The sequence below is a fragment of the Chaetodon auriga genome, chromosome 10 (assembly GCF_051107435.1).
Source record: "Chaetodon auriga isolate fChaAug3 chromosome 10, fChaAug3.hap1, whole genome shotgun sequence".
Taxonomy (NCBI): Eukaryota; Metazoa; Chordata; class Actinopteri; order Chaetodontiformes; family Chaetodontidae; genus Chaetodon; species Chaetodon auriga.
The window spans coordinates 27473984-27495587 of NC_135083.1; the positions used below are offsets into that span (position 1 = coordinate 27473984).

At 40.4% G+C, this 21604-nt stretch overlaps 1 protein-coding gene across 1 annotated transcript; it reads left to right on the forward strand.

Moving 5' to 3' along the window:
• The first annotated feature begins 1132 nt into the window (after positions 1-1132).
• On the forward strand, positions 1133-21390 carry rcc2 (regulator of chromosome condensation 2). Its single transcript, XM_076740592.1, has 13 exons — positions 1133-1287; positions 4278-4492; positions 5114-5207; positions 8274-8417; positions 8612-8743; positions 9077-9165; positions 14374-14488; positions 14866-15032; positions 16084-16264; positions 16476-16581; positions 18047-18119; positions 18261-18338; positions 20315-21390. The coding sequence occupies exons 2-13, from the start codon at positions 4292-4294 to the stop codon at positions 20417-20419; spliced, it is 1485 nt and encodes a 494-aa protein (XP_076596707.1). The 5' UTR covers positions 1133-1287; positions 4278-4291; the 3' UTR covers positions 20420-21390.
• The last annotated feature ends 214 nt before the right edge of the window (positions 21391-21604 follow it).

Consider the following 21604-nt stretch of genomic DNA (forward strand, 5'->3'; position numbering starts at 1 on the left):
ACTTGAATGGTTTGCAGCATACAACCATGAGGCCGCACTAATCAGAGCTAATTACACTACGCCTTTGATTAGTTTGGAATGTGACATATGATATGTGTCATGTGACACATGATTTATGTTGATTGTAAGCATGTTTAAGCCCTTCCCAGATCCTGGCACACCTCACCTCAAATGTTTCATCATTACTTTGTTCCTTCATTTTTAAAAGATGTTTCAAAAAAATTCTAACTTGTAATTCGCAGTTTTGTGGAAAAAACACCTTGTATAATGTAATGAAAACAAAGACCCTAAACTGAACAGAACAAAAAAATGACATAATGATCAATTTGTGGTCTTTTGAGTACATACGTATATTCTGTCCCCAATGTGTGTGTCTATACACAAATCACACGAATCGACAGATACATGACAACATTCAAGAGAAAGCTTGTGCCAGATACTGGATGCTATATTAATGACATAATATCTGCATAGACATAAAATAATGTAGGTGACAGCTACAAAGTTACAACAAACAAATACCACATTCAAGTGATATGTAAATAGGTGCCCATGACATAACTTTAAAAAAAAAAAAAAAGGTGTCCCATTAAGGCTGAATCTTTACCGCAGTGACCTGGGCTTGAATCGGGCCCCCTTCGCTGCATGTCATCCCCTCTCTCCCTCTACTGTAATGCTTGTAGCTATGGGGCACCTTTACATGAGATATTTTCAAGTTCTTTCCACAGCATTTTAAGATGGCTCCAGTGAACAATTCAGCAGAACAAGAAAGTGAAATGTCTCTTACGAGCAAGAGATTCTTGTCCTGACGCACCGTTTTCACATTAACAGAAAATTTTGCAGACACATGTCAGACTGAAGAAAATGCAAGAATGGTCAGAAATTGTATCACCAAGTAAGTAGCAAAGAAGACAAGCAGGTCTGAGAGTGAAACAGTCAAACTATTTGAGAAGCTTAGAGGGGAAACCACCTTTTTGTGCAACTGGTAACAACTCATTGACATCTGACTGCCTGTTTTTTTTTGTTTGTTTGTTTGTTTGTTTTTTGGCGGGGGGGCGTTTGTCGGTGTCAGTTATGTTGAGGTCTTATTTTCAGTATAGTCTGTAATTGTTGACGAGCTCCCCGTTTTTGCGTCACAGCCCTGAACGGCCAGTTGTATGAGGTTGCTTGGTTTTCTCTATGAATACTTAATGAAACCCACGTGGTCTGAAAGCAGACTGCAGCTTCTTTTGTTCAAATCAATCAAACCGGAGACGGCAACAGAGCTGCTGAATCAGGAAATCACCGGTACATTTATTTATTCCTAGCTTTATCAAATTACAAAAAAAGCGTGTTTTCTAAATCACAAAGGTTAAACGTGCGCTAATGTAAAAAGTGTCCTGTTAAGAAAATATCGAAAAAGTTTGTGTTGTAGCATCGTTTCCTTTAACGTTAGTGTCTAGCTTTATTCTGAATCCCTGTTAGCTTACAGTAGCGAGGTAACGTTAGCTTACTGAATACTGTCAGTCGGCTGTTAAGCAAATTTCACTCTAAATTTTTAAGCTATTCCACTCTGTGTTGAATAGAATCACCCATTTCAGTATACTGTACAAACTTCGTCTTGCTTCTTTGTCTCGCGGCAAACTATATAACTTCACAAGTTGAGCTTTAGCGTATCAGCTAGCTTGCTACCCAACATGATGTGAACAAAGAACGACGGTGGTTAGCTGCTTAGCCTAATGAAGCTAGCAGATAGCTACTAGAGGGACACCGGTATATGTCTTAGCTAATGTAGTCTGCTGTTTGTTTTTGGTTTGTGGCCCTAGTTTCCACTTGCATTCCATTAGACTGCCATTGAAGAACTTAATTTGAGAAGACAAGCTAAATTTAAAAATTTACCTGCTTGTAGTTGACAATAAAGCTACTCTGCGCTAACGGTACTTTAAATCAGCTAGCTTACATTAAACTTGCCTTTTAACGTTAGCTCATCGAAAGATACAGTAACCTAGTCCGTAGCGTGTGAGTTCAAGCGTGTTTTTACAGGTAGTTAAATCTGAGTTGTTCACTTGCTTAAGTTTGTAAAGTTAATTTAACGAAAAGCAGAAGTGTGAAACTTATTGCTTTAGAAATATCCATTGTTCCACAGCTTGCTCATGAGTTGTAGTAGTTGGTATCTGCATTAGTTGATGTTTAAGTACGGAAGCCGAGAACGGCCGTGCTTGCAATTTTTTAATGCCATTGTCTTGAGCTCACGAGTTAATTAGGTCATTATCTCGAGATAACACCTTATTTTCTTGTGATAACAAGTTAGTTCATCGTCTCGATAAACAAAAGGCTGATTTCTTGAGATTCTTGAGCGAGAATTTTTCTCAAGAAAATGACGTTTCTCTGCTTCAGCCAGCGTTTGCTCAAATAAAGCCTCTTACAGTGACAGAGTTAAAAACCTTATTAAGGCTATCCGATTTGCAGTGAGACTTGAAGGCTGTCCAACTTTACATATGGGGCTTCTCCATTGGTACTTTTGGCTGGGTTAATTCAAACCATGCCACATTGATTTATGATTCCATCACCAGTTTAAACACGGGTTGCACCCAAGAAGGATCATTCTGGAGTCTGGTTGAAGCGTGCCTGACTGCCTCCAAATGGGTTGTGGTGACATCATGTTGGTTTTGTTATCATTAATGGACGATTCAGTGACATGTTTTAATAGCCTCTGCTGCTGTTGCCAGACACAGAGTTTTAACCAGTTTCAATCATCCTGTCTCTCTTTGAAACGGTAAGCAGCAGATGCTAAGCAAAATCGTAACAGCCTGAAAAGCCACGATATGTAACTGGCGACCAACAACTGTTGCACAGTGTAAGAGTTAACAGCCCTGAAGAGGGTGCCTTTCTATAAACCCCATGCCTCAAGTCAAGCATGATCAGATAAAGATACACCTTCAATCTGGTGTCCTTGTAATGGTAAATTGTAAATGGACTGCATTTATATAGCACTTTTCTAGCCTTACCGATCACACAAAGCACTTTACAACACAAGTCAGCATTCACCCATTCATGCACACATTGAAACTCTAGAGGCAGAGGTTACTATGCAAGATGTCGCCTGCTCACCAGGAGCTATAACCATTGACATAGCGATGGCATAGCATAAAGAGCAATTTGGGGTCCAGTATCTTGCGGAAAAGTGATTTAGATATGTAGACTGAAGGGACCAGGGATCAAATCAGTGACCCTCTGATTTGTGGACGAGGTGGAGCGGGAAATGCAAATCTGTGCTGTGCTACGCTGACGCACCAGGTGAAATAGAGTTGAGCCAAGTCAGCACATATGTATTAAAAAACCCCCAGACACCGGGTGACCAGAGACTTTTATCAACAAATTTATGGCATAACCTTTTTAGCAGGGTGTTTTGTGTACTCAAATGAAAATGCATTACATTCACACTCACTGAAGAGATGACAGAAGATTGATGATGCCAAAGTATTTCAGCAAGCTAACTTTTGATGCGTTTTGGTAATGGTAAAACTAATGGGTACTCCCTGATCTGACATTTTCACCTTAAGTCAGTTGCTACAGTTGACAAGATCCTATCTGTGTGATGGGATGGCATTCCTGATCACTGATAAACAGATGAGGAAACAAGCTTTTGTTTTTTCAAGACAATGAAATGATTAAATTGTGATCTTGAGATAATGGCATAAAAAAATGATTGCAAGCACGCCTGTTTTTAGCTTCCGTAGTTACGCAGGCCTACTTAAAGTATTCTCACCTGATGTTTTTAGTATGCTATATGTAATATCTCTGTTTTGTTCTTGGTACTTTTTCTTGCTGTGACTCAAGAGTGTCATTCAGAATTCCTGGTAGCTTACAGCAGCGAGGTAACGTTATCTTACTGAATACTATCAGTCAGCTATTAAGCAAATGTTACTGTGAACTTTAAAGTTATTTCGGTCTGTGTTGAATAGACTTTCTTTATAATGTACAAACTTTATCTAGCAGCTAGCAATATAACTTCACAAGTTGAGCTTTAGCATATCAACTAGCTTGAGACCCAACCATGATGTGAACAAAGAATGACGGCGGAATGACTGCTAGTGCTGTTATTCTCACCTGATGTTTTTATTATGCTATATGTAATATCTCTGTAATATCTCTGAATTGTTTTTCCTTGATTTGGCCCAAAAGCTCCCTAGATCATTACATTTTCATTGTTTTGAGTTCTGGTATAGTTAGTCTTAACTGCACATTATTGTTATACCCTGTATAAACTGATCACTTCCTCTTTACCACAAAAACAGCTTCTGATTGAAAAATGCCACGTAAGAAGGTGACAGATGTCTCAGGGAATGGTGGGATGAAAAAGAAGAGGACCACCGGCAAAAGGAAAGAGAGGGACTTCAGTAGCGACGATGAATTTGATTACGAGCAGGAGAACAACAAGAAACCTGGCAAGCCTTCTACCAAGAGTGGTCTCCAGCCTGTTACTGTGGCAGATGACATCAAAGAGAAAATAGTGGGTTGTATTCACTATCTGAAAATGAATTGGCTTAAAAAAATTTCATTTTAAAATGTTTCTGGAGTTTATCTATTGCATGATCTCCCATTTATGTGTTTAAAATAGGTTTATGCGGACAGGAAAATCTCATGATTCTGATTGAATATTGAATGAATACCTCAGAACAACAACTTCCAGCTAGCCAGTCAGCCGCTTTTTTGTCTGTACCTGTATTTGTGTTTTATTATTGTTTTCCCCTTCATAGAGGACAGTCTGACCCTTGGAAAGTTTCTTCAGCATCTTTTATCTGCTCGCTAATAAAAGGAAATATTCACTGGAAAAACTTTCATGTTCACTTAAAGTGTCTTCCAGAAACTTAATTATATCCAAAGTATCTACAAGGATTGAATGCAGAATGTTGCTTGCAGTGTATTGATTTAAAAGAAAAAAATCCTTGTTAAAAAGATAAATGGGCATGTCTTTAAACTGCATGATCAAGATGGCAAAAGTGCTATTTTGCAAATTTCAGACTGACAAATTGCAGATGCTGTGATCCAGCTGTTGTTGAAATAATTTGCTTTTTGGGTTTGGAAAACATAAGCTTTTTTTGTCACTGACCTCATTTTGTTCTTTCTACAGAAACTTGAGTGCCCAAAAGTTAAAGGTCAGCTGCTCATCTTTGGAGCAACCAACTGGGACTTAATTGGAAGAAAGGAAGTGCCCAAACAACAAGGTATTTTTATATTAAATAGCTGGGTTGGGTCTAGAGTAGGACCTGTGGCTCTTAACGTCCCATTTTTGTATGCACCTAAATTTTTGATTTACATACTTTCTTACTGTATGAATTTTCACAATAAGAATTGTGTATGTTTATTTGAAAATAAGCGTGAGAGAGATGAAGTGCAATATGATGTGGAAATATATGAATTCCAATTAATTATATGGCAATATTAAATACATTTGAATCAGAATCAGAAATACTTTATTGATCACAGAGGAGAAATTGTTTTCATTACAGGTGCTCCTTGCAACAATAGAAGAGATCGAAGAGATTTAACATGTAGTGCAATTAGAAGAGAAAAAAAAAATTGTGTGTTTGTGTGTGTGTATATAACAAAATATATATACTGAAAACTATCAGATATACACATAGACAAAATGGCAAAAATAGATAATAAAGAGTATATACAGTTAAAGAATGCACTTTGTTTTGAACAATAGTATACTGATATTGTACATGCTTGTTATTATACATATATACTGTAATAGAATAATTATTGCACAGGGTAATTGCACTGTTGGTTATTGCACATGATTATTGTATTAAATCAGCAGTGAACTGCAGTATAAATATGAATGATCTGACAGGGAGTAAAAAAGTCCAAGAGCCATTCAGAGGGAGGAGTTCTACAGTTTGATGGCCACAGGCAGGAACGATTGCCTGTGGCATTCAGTTGTGGATTTTGGTAAGATGAGACTCTTGTGCCTGACCAGCACATCAAGAAGTGGGTGTGAGACGTTGTCCAAGATAGTCCGTAGCTTAGTCAGCATCCTCCTCTCTGACACCACCGTCAGAGAGTCACACTCCATTCCCACAACGTCACTGGCCTTGCGGATCAGTTTGTTGAGTCTGTTGGCATCCGCCTTCCTCAGCCTGCTACCCCAGCAGGCAACAGCATAGAAACTAGCCACCACAGACTCATAGAAAATCCTGAGCATAGTCTGGCAGGTGTCGAAGGACCTCAGTCGCCTCAGAAAATAGAGACGGCCCTTCCTGTAGAGAGCGTCAGTGTTCTTTGCCCAGTCCAGTTTATTGTCAGTATGTACCCCCAGGTACTTGTAATCCTCTACAATGTCCACACTGACCACCTGGATGAAAACAGGGGTCACCACTGCCTTGGTTCTCCTCAGGTCCACTACCAGTTCCTTAGTCTTTGTCACGTTTAGTTGCAGATGGTTCTGCTCACACCATGTGGCAAAGTTGTCCACAGCAGCCCTGTATTCATCCTCATCACCCTTACTGATACATCCAACTATCTTAGAGTCATCAGAAAACTTCTGAAGACCTGCCATCTTCAGAAGTTTTCTGATGACTCTAAGATAGTTGGATGTATCAGTAAAGGTGATGAGCTTAAGGGTGATTTGAGTAAGGGTGATTTGAGCTTTGAAGACACAAAAATAAATTGCATTGCCAATCTATATTAGATTGGAAAATACAGCATTTACCTGATATAACACAATTTCCAATATAAATATGAATTAGGGGGACTTCAAGTCTCTAAATACAGAGACAGATCATTTTCTTGGTTACATGAATACAGATAACGATGTCTCTGTGCACCTATGGATTACACAACCACGATTCATATTAATCAGTGAGCAGTAGAGATGTTGGTAGGTGTATTTTTTGAATTGTCCTGAGTCCCTCTCTGTACTTAACACACAGACATGAAATTTAGATCCATCCTCTCATTTCACACTTAAAGAAACGGAACAAAGTCAAAGTCACTTTTATTTGTCAATTTCTTCACATGTACTTAACATACAAAGGAATTGAAATTGCGTTTCGCACTTTCCCGGCATAGACAAGACAACAGTAGGTGCAGAAGCACGACAGGACAACAAGACAACAGGACAAAAAAAAAAAAGAATCTAAACCCTAGGTAATATTAAATAAATAAGTTGTAATTAAATAAATAAGTTGTAGCAGCAGTAGTATAATAGTGTTGCAATGGTAGGGAATAGCAGCAAATGTGTGCAATTTGCATGTGCAATAAGTGTATTTCCCTGAATATTGAACTGTTGTGCTTTTATTAAACGAAGAGACTGACTTGCACTGAACATCTTGTTCATCACAACCAATAACCAGTAACCTTGTTACCTTGTCAGCCTGGTATGAACAGTTGGCTATTTTGACAGATTTGTTCACCAGAGAACGTGGTGGTACAGTACTTTCACCACTATGATGTCAATTGTAATGTGGTGTTCACTGTGTTGTGATGAAGTGTGTCGAATATTGACCTCCTAGAGTGAGATGTCTCTGTGCACCCCTATAGATTACAGAGACACCTGTATTAAGTTATAGGACACAACGTGAGGTTTTGATTTGAGTCATTGATTGTCTATATCTACACATGTATACACTCCTGTATTTTCCTTAACCCTGAACGGGTTGTAATGATAAGATGTAGGAGGTTGTACAGCCAGACAGAATCAATAAAAGATTAAGATTTTTTTCCAGTGTGTCTGCAGCAGAGAATGAAATAACTAAGGATGACCACACAGTAGTCGTGCACGTGTCTCTTTGTTTGGGTTGCAAGGGCCACATAAGTGTTACAGACTGTAAGACTCCATAAATTAATTGTGACAGTAATATCTTTGTAGATATGCTTATTCTGTGCTGCCCCCTGTTGCTGGCCCACTGATGCCTGGGGCAGGCTGTTGGCTGCCTCACTACTCTGGTACACACTGATGAATCTGCACTGATGACATTGGATAGGGGGGGTGGGTGTCAGCAGGAACAGCTGCATAGACAAAAACCATCCCTGGGGGAGGGGTGAGATACTGTGCCTACCAGAACACTGAAAATGCGTTCCAATAATTCTTAACATGGTTTATAGCTCATCAGACATGTGGCAATATACCAGGTCTGTTTCATTCATTGACTCTGGTCATGTTGTTCTCTCCTCTCTTATGCAGTGGTCAGGGAACGAAATAGTAAGAAGAAAATAACATGAGACTGGTGTTGAGAGATGGTGTGTGTATTAAATAGATATTGTCATGTTTTGTGTGTTTCCAGCTGCTTTCCGCAACCTGGGCCAGAATCTGTGGGGTCCTCACCGCTACGGCTGTCTGAGTGATGTACAGGTTAGCTGTGTGGTGTCTGGTCCCTGTGCAGCACACAGTCTCCTCATAACCACTGAGGGCAACCTGTGGAGCTGGGGTAAGTAACATGCTGGATTCAGGCACAAACGATTTTCCAACTAAAAATATCGCCTAAGACACCCCCAAAGGTTGTGGATTTATTCTATGCAAATACAGCTCTGATTACTGACTGTAAGTGGATTTGCATGTAGGTTTGTGTCACACAAACCAGCAGCTATCCATCACCAAGCTCTTGGTTTCTGGCTTCCCCAGGTCGTAATGACAAAGGGCAGCTGGGTCATGGGGACACCAAGCGTCTGGAGGCCCCCAAGCTGATTGAGGCCCTTGCGGATCTTGTGATTGTTACTGCAGCCTGTGGACGCAATCACACCCTGGCACTCACAGGTAGGCCAAGTCATGATGTACGTTATCATAAGGGGTGTCTGTGTTTTCATTCAAGCCCAATACTACATCAGCTGATTACAGTAATTTAGTTCCTGTAGTTAGTGAAATCTTCTGCTTGTAGTCATTGGTTCGAATGAAAACCAGCATAATCTGGGGTCATAATAATTCAACAGAAAATAGATTTGTTGCATTCGTTGTCACAGGGAGTCTTCCAAAAATTATGGAATCCAGTTGTTATTTCTCTTCATTTTCAAATGTATCTAAACCACAGTGGACAGATTGTGTGAGTTAGTATGTGCTGCTGCCTTTGCTGATGTCACTCTTTCTCCTCAGAGGATGGCACTGCATACTCGTTTGGTGAGAACAAGCTGGGCCAGCTCGGCCAAGGCAGCCAGACCGATGCGGTCCTCAGCCCAGCACCAGTAAGCCATCCCTGTCACGCCTAGCACACACTGAAATTCCAGTCACTTATATATCTGATTATAGACCCCATTTTCTCATGTTTTTGTGTCCAGCTGACTAATGGAGACAACACTTCTTGAAGTTTTTCCAGTATTTAGTTGGAGTGCTGTCACGGGCAGCCACAAAACAGACTGCAATGTAATCCCCTTGGGCATTTTTGCACTGTCCGTGTAAGTCCACAAAAAGTTCTTGCCACTGACAGGCTCAGATAGTTATTCTAAGTGTCTGACAATATTATGGAAAGGATCGCAATAGAGACTGACCTTTTTGTTGATGGGTAAGATCAGTTTTGTGTAAAAAATAAACAGCTGTTACATTGCTCTCACTAAAGCCACCAGAAAGCCTCTATTTACAGAAACTTTAATTTTATCATTGTAAAATACACTTAATTTGAAAGTGACAGAAACAAAATAAAACTGGTCTAGTACATAATGCAGTAAACAGTTTAACATAGGAATACATTTATATATTCACATAAATGTTTGTGTGTGGAAGTTTACCAACACAGATGTACTATGAACTGTGTTTGTCTTTGACCTCTTAAAACCTGTTATTGCTTGGTATATTGCCACATTTGACATGTATACAGTGGTACCCAAAAGTTTGGGTAATGTTGGTCAAAATTAAGGTTACTGTGAATAGCTGAGAGTAGAGATGACCTAATGTCCAGTCAGAATAAAGTTAAAGATTACCCATTTCTTAAATGTTTTAAACAACATTATCTATCTACAGTTTTAAAATAACAAAAAGGAAAAGGGCCTAAAGCAAAGGTTTGGGTACTCTGCATGGTCAGTACTCAGTAACACGCCATTCGGCAAGTATCACAGCTTATAAATGTTTTTTGTAGCCAGCTTTGAGTCTTTGGCCTTTTCAGTACAAAAGCTTCAAGTACAGTGAGATTATTGGGGTATGTCGCATGCACTGCTCTTTTAAGGTCTATCCACTCATTCTCAATGATGTTGAGGTTAGGGCACTGTGAGGGCCATGTTAAAAACCTTCAGCTTGTGCCTCTGGAGGTAGTCCATTGTGCATTTTGAGTTGTGTTTAGGATCATTATCCTGTTGTAGAAGGCATCCTCTTGTCATCTTCAGCTTTTTTACAAATGGTGTGATTTTTGCTTTCAGAATTTGCTGGCATTTCACTGAATCCATTGTTCCTTCCACCAGTGAAATGTTCCCCATGTCACTGGCTTCAACACAAGCCTAAAGCATGATCAATCCATCCCCATGCTTAACAGTCAGGGATAGGGATGGGAATTGATAAGATTTTTACGATTCCGATTCCATTTTCGATTCTGCCTAACGATTTGATTCTTTATTGATTAATAGTTAGTAATAGCAGGTTTTACGATGAGGCAAATGGCACTAACATAATAGGCAAATGTTCTTTTCATCAATTTTGATACCCTTTTTCTCTGCCCATTAAAGCCAAAAAATTCTATTTTAACTTCATCTGTCCACAGGACTTGTTTCCAAAACGCATCAGCCTTGTTTAGATGTTCCTTTGCAAACTTCTGACACTGAATTTTGTGGTTAAAATGCCAGAAAGGTTTTCTTCTAATGGCTCTTTCATGAAGGTTAATTTGTTTTTGCACAATAGAACAGTGCATCACCACTCCGGAGATTGCTTAATACAGTGTGTGTGTGTGTGTGTGTGTGTGTGTGTGTGTGTGTGTGAGAGTGTGTGAGAGAGAGTGGGAGAGAGTGAGAGAGAGCGAGAGAGAGAACCACTCAAAGTGCTTTTACAGCACAAGTCCACATTCACCCATTCACATGGTCTTTACGAGCGTTAACCGTTCACACACACACTCACACACCGATTGCACAGCATCTGGGGCAATTTGGGGTTCAGTATCTTCAATATGTAGACTGCTGAGGCCAGGGATCGCTAGGAGGCTTAAAACTGGGTGAGGAACAGCCAAACTGCTACCAAGGTGAGGTTGTGGAAGACAGTTTCATGTTACAGGTCATACACCATGGCAAGACTGAGCACAGCAAGACACGAGATAGTTACACTGGGGAAAATAAGTATTTGATACAACACCGATTTTGCAAGTCTTCCCACTTACAAAGAATGGAGAGGTCTGTAATTTTCATCGTAGGTACACTTCAACTGTGAGAGATGGAATCTAAAAAAAAATCCAGAAAATCACATTGTATGATTTTTAAATAATTATTTTGCATTTTATTGCATGAAATAAGTATTTGATACAATATAAAAATTGAACTTAATATTTGGTACAGAAACCTTTGTTCACAATTACAGAGGTCAAATGTTTCCTGTAGTTCTTGACCAGGTTTGCACACACTGCAGCAGGGATTTTGGCCCACTCCTCCATACAGATCATCTCTAGATCTTTCAGGTTTCGGGGCTATCGCTGGGCAACACAGAGTTTCAGCTCCCTCCAAAGATTTTCTATTGGGTTCAGGTCTGGAGACTGGCTAGGTCACTACAGGACGTTGAAATGCTTCTTACAGAGCCACTCCTTAGTTGCCCTGGCTGTGTGTTTCGGGTCATTATCATGCTGGAAGACCCAGCCACGACCCATCTTCAATGTTCTTACTGAGGGAAGGAGGTTGTTGCCCAAAATACATGGCCCAATCCATCCTCTCCTCAATACGGTGCAGTCGTCCTCTCCCCTTTGCAGAAAAGCACCCCCAAAGCATGATGTTTCCACCCCTATGCTTCACAGTTGGGATGGTGTTCTTGGGATTGTACTCATCCTTCTTGTTCCTCCAAACACGGTGAGTGGAGTTTATACCAAAAAGTTCTATTTTAGTCTCATCTGACCACACAACATTCTCCCATGCCTCCTCTGGATCATCTAGATGGTCTTGGCAAACTTCAGACGGGCTTGGACATGTGCCGACTTGAGCAGGGGGACCTTGCACGTGCTGCAGGATTTTAATCCATGACGACGTGACTGTGGTCCCAGCTCTCTTCAGGTCATTGACCAGGTCCTCCTGTGTAGTTCTGGGCTGATCCCTCACATTTCTCATTATCATTGATACTCCACAAGGCGAGATCTTGCATGGAGCCCCAGTCCGAGGGAGACAGTCATCTTGAGTTTCTTCCATTTTCTAATAATTGCACCAACAGTTGTTGCCTTCTCAACAAGCTGCTTGCCTATTATCCTGTAGCCCATCCCAGCCTTGTGCAGGTCTACAATTTTGTCCCTGGTGTCCTTAGACAGCTCTTTGGTCTTGCCCATGGTGGAGAGGTTGGAGTGTGATTGATTGAGTGTGTGGACAGGTGGCTTTTATTCAAGTAACGAGTTCAAACTGGTGCAATTAATACAGGTAACGAGTGGAGGATAGGAGGGCTTCTTAAAGACGAACAAACAGGTCTGTGAGAGCCAGAATTCTTGCTGGTTCGTAGTTGATCAAATACTTATTTCATGCGATAAAATACAAATTAATTATTTAAAAATCATACAATGTGATTTGTGGGTTTTACAGACCTCTCCATTATTTGTAAGTGGGAAAAACTTGCAAAATCGGTGGGGTATCAAATACTTACTTATACCACTGTATACTGCATCAGCAAGGTCTCTCCCACACAAGGTGTGCTGTTCAAGCTCTTTTGAAGAAGCACAATGAAACGGGCAACATTAAGGATCGTAGACACAGTGGTTGGCTAAGGAAACTTAGTGCAGCAGATGAAAAACACAAGCTTATTTCCCTTTGAAGTCGGAAGATGTCCAGCAGTGCCATCAGCTCAGAACTGGCCGAAACCAGTGGGACCCAGGTATACCCATCTACTGTCCAGAGAAGTTTGGCCACAGGAGATCTTCATGGAAGAGTTGCAGCCAAAAAGCCATACCTCCAACATGGAAACAAGGCCAAGCGACTCAACTATGCACGAAAACATAGGAACTGGGGTGCAGAGAAATGGCAGCAGGTGCTCTGGGCTGATGAGCCAAAATGTTAAATATTTGACCACAGAGTGAAGGCAAGCAGTTAACAAGTGCTCAGCACCTCTGGGAACTCCTTCAAGATTGTTGGAAAATCATTCCAGATGACTATCTTGTGAAGCTGATTGTGAGAATGCCAAGAGTGTGCAAAGCTGTCATCAAAGCAAATGGTGGCTACTTTGAAGAATCTAAAATATAAAACATATTCTGGTTTGTGTAACACTTTTTTTTTTTACTACATAATTCCATATGTGTTCCTTCATAGTTTGGATGTCTTCAGTATTAATTAGGTGTGGTGTGTCCAAACTTTTGACTGGTACTGTATACACACATACACATTTTGTAAGAACACATGCTGCTTGGTATACATGAACATTACAGTAGTCCAACCTGCTGGAGGTGTAAGCATGTATTAACTCTTCTGTGCCTGTCTGGGAAAACAGAAACAGTCTTATATTTTAGTTACGTGACATTTAGTAATGCAATGTTCAAAATTTAGGTTGGAGTCAATGATTACACCAAGGCTTTTAACCTTTTCCTTGGTGTTTAGTAGTTGGTTTAAGTTAGTTCAAGTACTTTTAGCTGTGTCTCTTTCTGAGCTTTTGCTTCCATAACTAGGATTTCAGTTTTGTCTTGATTTAGCTGTAAGAAGTTCTGAGTCATCCACAAGCTAATGTCAGAAACCCACATAATAGAGTTGTTAAAACTTATCTTTTGAGCTTACAAACAGATATAGCTGATCAGACAGCACATATGTTATCATAAACTATAGTTCAGAAATAGCATCACAACAGCACTCAGCCAACACAGTGGTGTCAATTCACAATCCCCGCATGTACTTAGATGATGATAGACACATGAGTGCCTCTGTATTAACAGCCACAGCCATAACAGTAGCCATAATCACAATAGCAGCGCCCATATCTATATCCATGCCAGTCTACAGCCTTGTTGCAATCACAACCATGACAGAAGCCATATTATATAGAACCCATAGTAAAAGGAACTTGATAGTTGTTCAGTTGATCTCGTAACATTAGCTTTAATGATACAGGCTGAGTTACATACCATGACCATGGCTATAGCCTGTTGTGGTCACAGTCAGAAATGTGGATCAGAGGGAATGCAAAGTGATTTTTTTTTTTTTTTTTTACATAAAACCTGACCATAGTAAATCATTGTGACCTTTCAGATGCTTCATAGTAAGAATGTTAGTGTACCTTGTTTATAGTCTGCCTTCTCTTTTTCCTTCAAGATTTCATACAATGGCCAGCCCCTGGTGAAGGTGGCTTGTGGTGCTGAATTCAGCATGGTGGTGGACTGCAAAGGAAACCTGTACTCCTTTGGCTGCCCAGAGTATGGACAGCTGGGTATGCTCACAACATGCAAACACATCTATTGTTTTTAATATATCAGTTTCGTTTAAAGTGTGTTTGAATAATGGTCAGCTATTTTACAAAACAAGCTTATCACAGCTCTCTCTGTATCAGCACCTGCACATCATCTAAGGTCATTTAGAAACAGTGTCTCCATTACAGTTTGTCTGCCTGAGAGCACTGACAAGTTGATTTGTATATTTTTTTATGTGAAGTGTTAATGTTATAAATGCAATTATTGGCCAATACATCCTATTTTTAAAACTGAACACAACATTGGCATCTGCCTCAATAATATTGTATTGGTTAAGTTATTTTGTTTCATGTCTTAATATTTGTATAATATTGACCCCTCATCTGTCTCATTGCAGGTCACAACAGTGACGGGAAGTTCATAGCACGCGCCCAGCGTATTGAGTTTGACTGTGAGCTCATTCCTCGCCGTGTCGCCATCTTCATCGAAAAGTCCAAGGATGGCCAGATCATGCCTGTGCCCAACGTTGTGGTCCGAGATGTGGCCTGTGGGGCTAACCATACAGTGAGAAAATGCACTTTTTGTTTTCATCAGAGTCAAATCAAATTATACAGTTTTTGTTTCCGTACATGTCCAGTCAGGCTGTATATAAACTTTTTTCCCACGTAGCACTGATGCTACTGAGGTTGAAAATTTGGTACCACAAGAAATGCAATTCATCACTTAAAACAGGCATGTAACTAGCAGGACATAATGTTGCATATAGGGCACACAAAATCCAATCCGCTGCTTGCTATATAAAACACATATATATCACGCTCCAAATCAACAGTACAAAAGACAGTATTTCTATCATGTACACAATATTAATTTATATTACATTTTATTTTGATCATACAATGTAAGTCAATGAAGTGTTTTTTCTCTTATTGGTGATTTACAAACAAACATGGGAAGTGGTGTAACAACTAAAAGTAGAATCCAAAAGATTTCTTGGTTTTCAAGAGAATGCAACAGATTTAAGTCATTGGCTGCAACTGGGGTCTGTGGGCAGACATCACAGAATTAAAGGATACTCACTGTGTAACATTCATTTCCTCAAATCTTTTCTGGAGCCATGCATCAAAACAAGAGTTTCTGTTCCTTACTGAAGTTTTCTTTTTATTTCACATTTTTATTTCTTAGGCGTTACTGTTACTGTCTAAATAAGAAAATATTTTGGTATGAAAAACCACATTTTTCAAACAAGTATCCTGTATCATAAAGACATGTCTAGCATTTGTAATAAACCCAGTTGGTTGAAAATTGAGTGAGTTAAGATGATTTTAATTGTGGATAGACATCCTTCCTCCTTGCACAGCTTCCCGGACCAATATGGTGGCTGTGTTGCCACATCACTTGATCTGTGTGTATGTGTCTATGGACTCACTGAGTAAACAACATAGAGGCAACCGGAATGAAATGAACACATCACAAAGCTGTACTACACAGGCAGCACAGCTGTAATTTGGTTCTTCGCACAGACCTGTATGTCTCACTGTGATTGGTCTAACAGAGTACACAATCTAATGCCATTATTCACACTGAGCATTAAATCTTACGTTTGTGTTTGCAGCTGGTACTGGACTCTCAGAAGCGAGTGTTCAGCTGGGGTTTTGGTGGTTATGGGCGTCTGGGTCATACAGAGCAGAAGGACGAAATGGTTCCACGACTGGTCAAGTTGTTTGATTTTCCTGGACGTGGGGCCAGTCAGATCTGTACAGGCTACCAGTGTTCCTTTGCTGTCAGTGAGATGGGTAAGAAGAGATCATGGTGAAAAGACATTTCTGGATGCAGTCTCACTCAAATAGGCTTAGTTACATTGTTGTCTAATATATGTAGATTCCTTAACTTTTGCTGATGTTCTAGCATATAATGCTGAATATCAAATGTCAAAGTAATAATTCTAAATAATCATGTTTGCATGCCTCTGTGTTTGTGGATGTCTGATCAGTATTTTTCTTGCAGGGGGACTGTTTTTCTGGGGGGTGACAAACACTTCCAGAGAGTCTACTATGTACCCCAAAGCTGTGCAGGATCTGTGTGGCTGGAAGATCCGTAGTCTGGCCTGTGGGTAAGTGCTCACATTACCTGTCCCCACTGTGCCAGAGTGTTTTTTTTTCCCCCATTCCCCTTAAGGGTCAACTCACCCAGGGTCATGCGCACGCACACACACGCACACACACGCACACACACGCACACACAGTTATTATTAGTCAAGTGAAGTACATTATTTGGTGAGGCTGTGGCTCGCAGGGTCGAGTGGTCATCCACTTGCCAGAAGGTCAGTGGTTCAATCCCTGGTCCCTAGTCTACATATCAAAGAATCTTTGGGCAAGATACTGCTCCCCAAATTGTTGTGCCATCAGTGTGTTAGTGTGTGTGTGAAAACTTGCTGCTTGTAATGAGCAGGTGGCACCTTGCTGCCAGTGAATGAATGTATGTGTGAATGGGTGAATGCTGGCTCATGTTGAAAAACCTCTTTGAGTGGTCATTACGACAAGAAAAGCGCCACATAAATCCAGCCAATTAAGTATATTGACACATCTATAATAATGCATGCATGCAACTTTAGCATAATGTTTCATTGTTAGTGGTAAGTGTTCACAAAGAATCTATGTTGCATCATAAGTGATTATTATGTAACACACCAGAATACAGAGAATTTCAAGTAAATTTTGTCTGCCTTTGGAATGGAACCATTGTTTACTCTATTGGGGGATCTACCATCCCCTGAAAGAAACAAAATATTTTATTCATGTTATGCTGTATATTTGGACATTTATGTTCAGGCACCTTTATTTTGAAAATCAGCATGAGAGTCTTTACTGTGTTTTGCCCCCCAGATATGGCTTGTAATTCTCTGCATTTTGGCATGATCACTGCATCACTTATGATGCAGTATAGATTCTTTTAAATGCATGAAAATGCATTAGATCAACAATGAAATGTTATTATGAAACATGCATTATCATAGATGCATCAATATGTACTACACATACAGTGACCACATATGATATCACATGGGCTACTATAGCATACTATGAGTCCTACTACAGTTGATTGCTGAGGTGACTATCGGTAGTCATAATGGATTGCAAGTCAGTCAGCTTCTAGTTTATAACTAGTCAAGAGTGTCCATAAGACACTTGAAGTTGTAATTAATTCTAATTCACATCTATAATGTTTCATGACTATTGATGCAGTGCATCAGAAAGCATTGTGTGTTTTTGTGTGTAGTCATGAAGCATTATGAATGCATTATAATTCACTTTGAATGCCCCTGTAGCACACTATATATGTGGTTCATAGAAAGTGTTACCAAAATGTTTTCTAGACAAACTCTGCTGTATAGGCACTGGGAGACACTGTTGTATAAATACGATCGTACAAGGACAAAGTATGTAATGGGCAAGGTAAAGTGTTGGTAAGTCCTTATGGGGCTCTTTAGTGACTACTAGTTTTCCCATCCCTAACTCTATATATACATGTGCAATAGTTCCCTCACTGTGGAGTTTGAATGTTTTTGTATTTAACAGGAAGAGCAGCATTGTTATTGCTGCAGATGAGAGTACAATCAGCTGGGGTCCCTCACCGACATTTGGAGAGCTGGTAAGACCTGAGGCCTCAATAGTGGCTAAGTCATTACAGGATACACTGTTCCTCATTCAAAGTGGTACAATACCATTGACAGGAATATTGGCCGTTAGTCAGGATCTCATCGCTGATTGAATCTTATCATTTGTCTTTAAGGGATATGGAGACAACAAACCCAAATCCTCCACCACCGCCCAGGAAGTCAAGACCTTGGATGGCATCTATATTGAGCAGGTAAATGGATATATGAATCAATGGTTTTGACCATATCAGATGAGGGGGACTGTAAGTACATCACACATCACCTAGAGAGTGTCCACACTGAGTCATCTAAATTTAAGATGCAATTTTCTCTCTTTTGCCTTACAACCACACTAGGGCTGGAAAGGAAACTTTTTGAAAAGGCTCAAATGAGTGGATGAATCTAAACAAGAGTCAACAGCCATGCCAGCAGTTCTATAAGGCGGTACTTAACCCCAGCGGTGCTTTGAGCTAAATGCTAATGTTAGCATGGTAACATGCTCACAATGACAATGCTAGCATACAGATGTTTATCAGGTGCAAAACTGAAAATCCTCACCATGTTCATTTAGTGTGTTAGCATACAACACTTTGCTAATTAGTATGGAAGCCTTATCAGGTTTTGGGGCTTTCCTGTCTATTTGTACTGAAAATAGATTCTTTGGATATGATGAGTGATCAGAGGATGAGGGAGGAAGCTAAGATGGTTTGTTGAATAGAGTGATGGCCTTAGGGAAAAACTGTTAAGTTGTCTATTAGTCCTGATCCTGAAGGTGCCCAACCTGCAGCTGGATGGTAGCTTTCTGAAGAGTAAGCAGTGAGCCGGGTATGATGGGCCTGCCACTACCCTACTGGCCTGCTGTCTAGCTCTAGCTTCATGCAGAGCACTGACAGGCACTTGATCCTGTCATATGATCCACCTGGCTGTTGATATGATTCGTTCCAGTCTGTGTTCGGTGTGGGCAGGGGATGCAGGGTACCACACAGTGAACTGGGTCAGAGGAAGAAAATCCTCTGGTGAGCTTGCTTGATTACATGAGATAAGCTTGCCGGTGATTGTGGCGCCCAGAAACTTTAAACCACCATCTTTACCACAGTGTTGTTGATGAGTAGTGCTACAGCTGCAGGTACCCCACCTGCAGCTGTAGCAGCTTGTTGTGCAGATGGTCAGGGAGGATAGCATTTGTACATTTCTTTGTACACAGCACTGGGTCTGTAAATGGCTCAGGCCAAGCAACAAAGCACTGTTTCAGCATTCAGCAACAGGTGGTGCCAGTGCTCGTGCACAGGACAAGGGGAGAAAGAGGGGAACAAGAGGCACAGTAAATCTGGCACATGTTAACATGTAATTGCATTGTGAAGAAAGAACGGTTATGGTCTGGCCAAGGCGACGGAGCCCTTTTAACATTGGTGAGGCTTTCCAGTGGTGGAGAAACATCAGAGAGCTGAAAGGCATGTAGGTGGATGTTGAGGTCGCTCTGTTTTTCTGCTATCTTTGTGATTTGTGGTGAGGTAACGTTGAATTACTTGCCCAGGGACACTTAGTTTATTTATTAGTTTGCTGAGATATGTTGCATGTTACATGCCAATGTTAGTGCCAGGAGAGTTGTGAGTATCGCTGTCTGTAGCTGGTGTGCCGGTGTGTGAAAGTATCATGTCCTCTGCATGTTAGCTGTGCATCTGTGAGCTTTGGAGGGTGCATTTGTTTGGATGTTGTTAAAATATCACCTATTTTTTCCAGAATGGCTCAGTCTACCTTAAATGGAGAAATCCGACTGTAACTGAAGTGCATTTAAGCGCACCAAATGAAACATTTCCAGTTTGAACTATTTTTTGCACTGCCCAGGAAAAATGTGCGTCTGGTCAAGTTGACTTATATCTTTGCCTTAATTTTATATCCTGTCATAGAGAAGTTGGCTTTGATTTTGTTTTGTACAGTTTTTAGCCTCCAGCAGTGATGGGTCAAGATATTGGCCTAAAAGGCACACCTGTGATCTTCAGCAGAAAAAGCATGACTGCTCTACTTTCACTTAGCAGAAGTGTCTATTCATAGTTCATTAGACCTGGTCAAGAAGGTTCCAAGGAATAAAATATGAAAGTGAGATGCTTTGTCAGAGTTATAGGTTGAAGAAGCAAAAAGTACTGGTGCTATGGAAAACATTACTGAGTGTCGTGTGTTGTTTTTGCAGGTGGTGATGGGCTACTCTCACTCGCTGGTTATTGCCAGACAGGACACTGAGCAGGAACAGGAGAAACTCAAAAAGCTGCCTGAATACAACCCCCGAACAATCTGATTGGGCCCCGAATGGCAACACCTCAACCTTCTTCACTTGAGCAGACCAGCAATGCTCAGCAGGAGAACCTGCCAGTCTCGGTGGTGTAGTAGTGTGATGGCTGAATTCAGGGGGGAGGCGCTCACAGGTTTGAAGGATATCCACACATCTCAACTACCAGAAAATAGCTCCACACCAATTTGGACACGGAAATCAGAGAAAATGGAACTGGAGACAGAAGTCCAGGTCTCACAATGAACGGCCAAAATATCTTCACTTTCCACCTCGAGTGAACCTGCAACAGTTTGCTCCGAGCACTTCACACCTAGCAGAGTAGTGCTTCCCAAAAAACCTTTTCTATTTTGTAATACAGCCAAACATTCATGTCTTTGTGTATCTTGTTTTCTTTGTTGTGGTATTTGAAATGATAAAGTTGTCACATTTACGGGTGCTACATCAGGACCCTCAGTCTTTTCTTACTGAGGGGTTTTCAAAGACCAATACTCCATACCTGTGCCTTTTTCTACATGTTCAGGATATGGAAGTCTTGTGTGTGTTCAGAGGATCAGCTGAACATTATGATTTAGTTTATATGGCAGTATGAGCAGCCATGTGTGGGCAGCTGCCAAAGACTACAATCAGTATTTGGAACATGACTTAATGCACTCCATTCAATGTTACATTCCCTTTGTTGTCCTCTTCAGTGTTTGGATCAAGGATGCACACCTCAGTCCTTCCCAGACCACCGTCTCCTAGCTTTTGTCTTTGCTAATTTGAGTAATAATTCCAATGCTTATTGGTTTCACAAGCAGGTCATAATATTTAGAACCAACAATGGAATGTGAGGGAATGGTCAGTGTGAAATGAAGGCATGTCCTTAAAAAAAAAAAAAGTTTTTTTCCTCCTACTTGTTCTGCATTCTTTTTTATGGTGAAAATTCTCTGGGTTACAATTTTGTTTTCATTGAAAAATAAAGATTGACATGAATTTGATTTTTCTCCCTTTATTCCTACAATGGTACCATTTACTTATGTCTACAGTCATGTTTATTTTTAATACTTGAGTGCAGGAAAAGATGGTGGGAGTCTTCTGAGTTCACAACTCTGTCAAAATCAGTAACTGATTAATATATCATCTAAATGCCTTTTGGTTTCTAGTTGAGCATGGAAGTTACTTCTGTACCTTGGGAATAAGTTTATGTGGCTC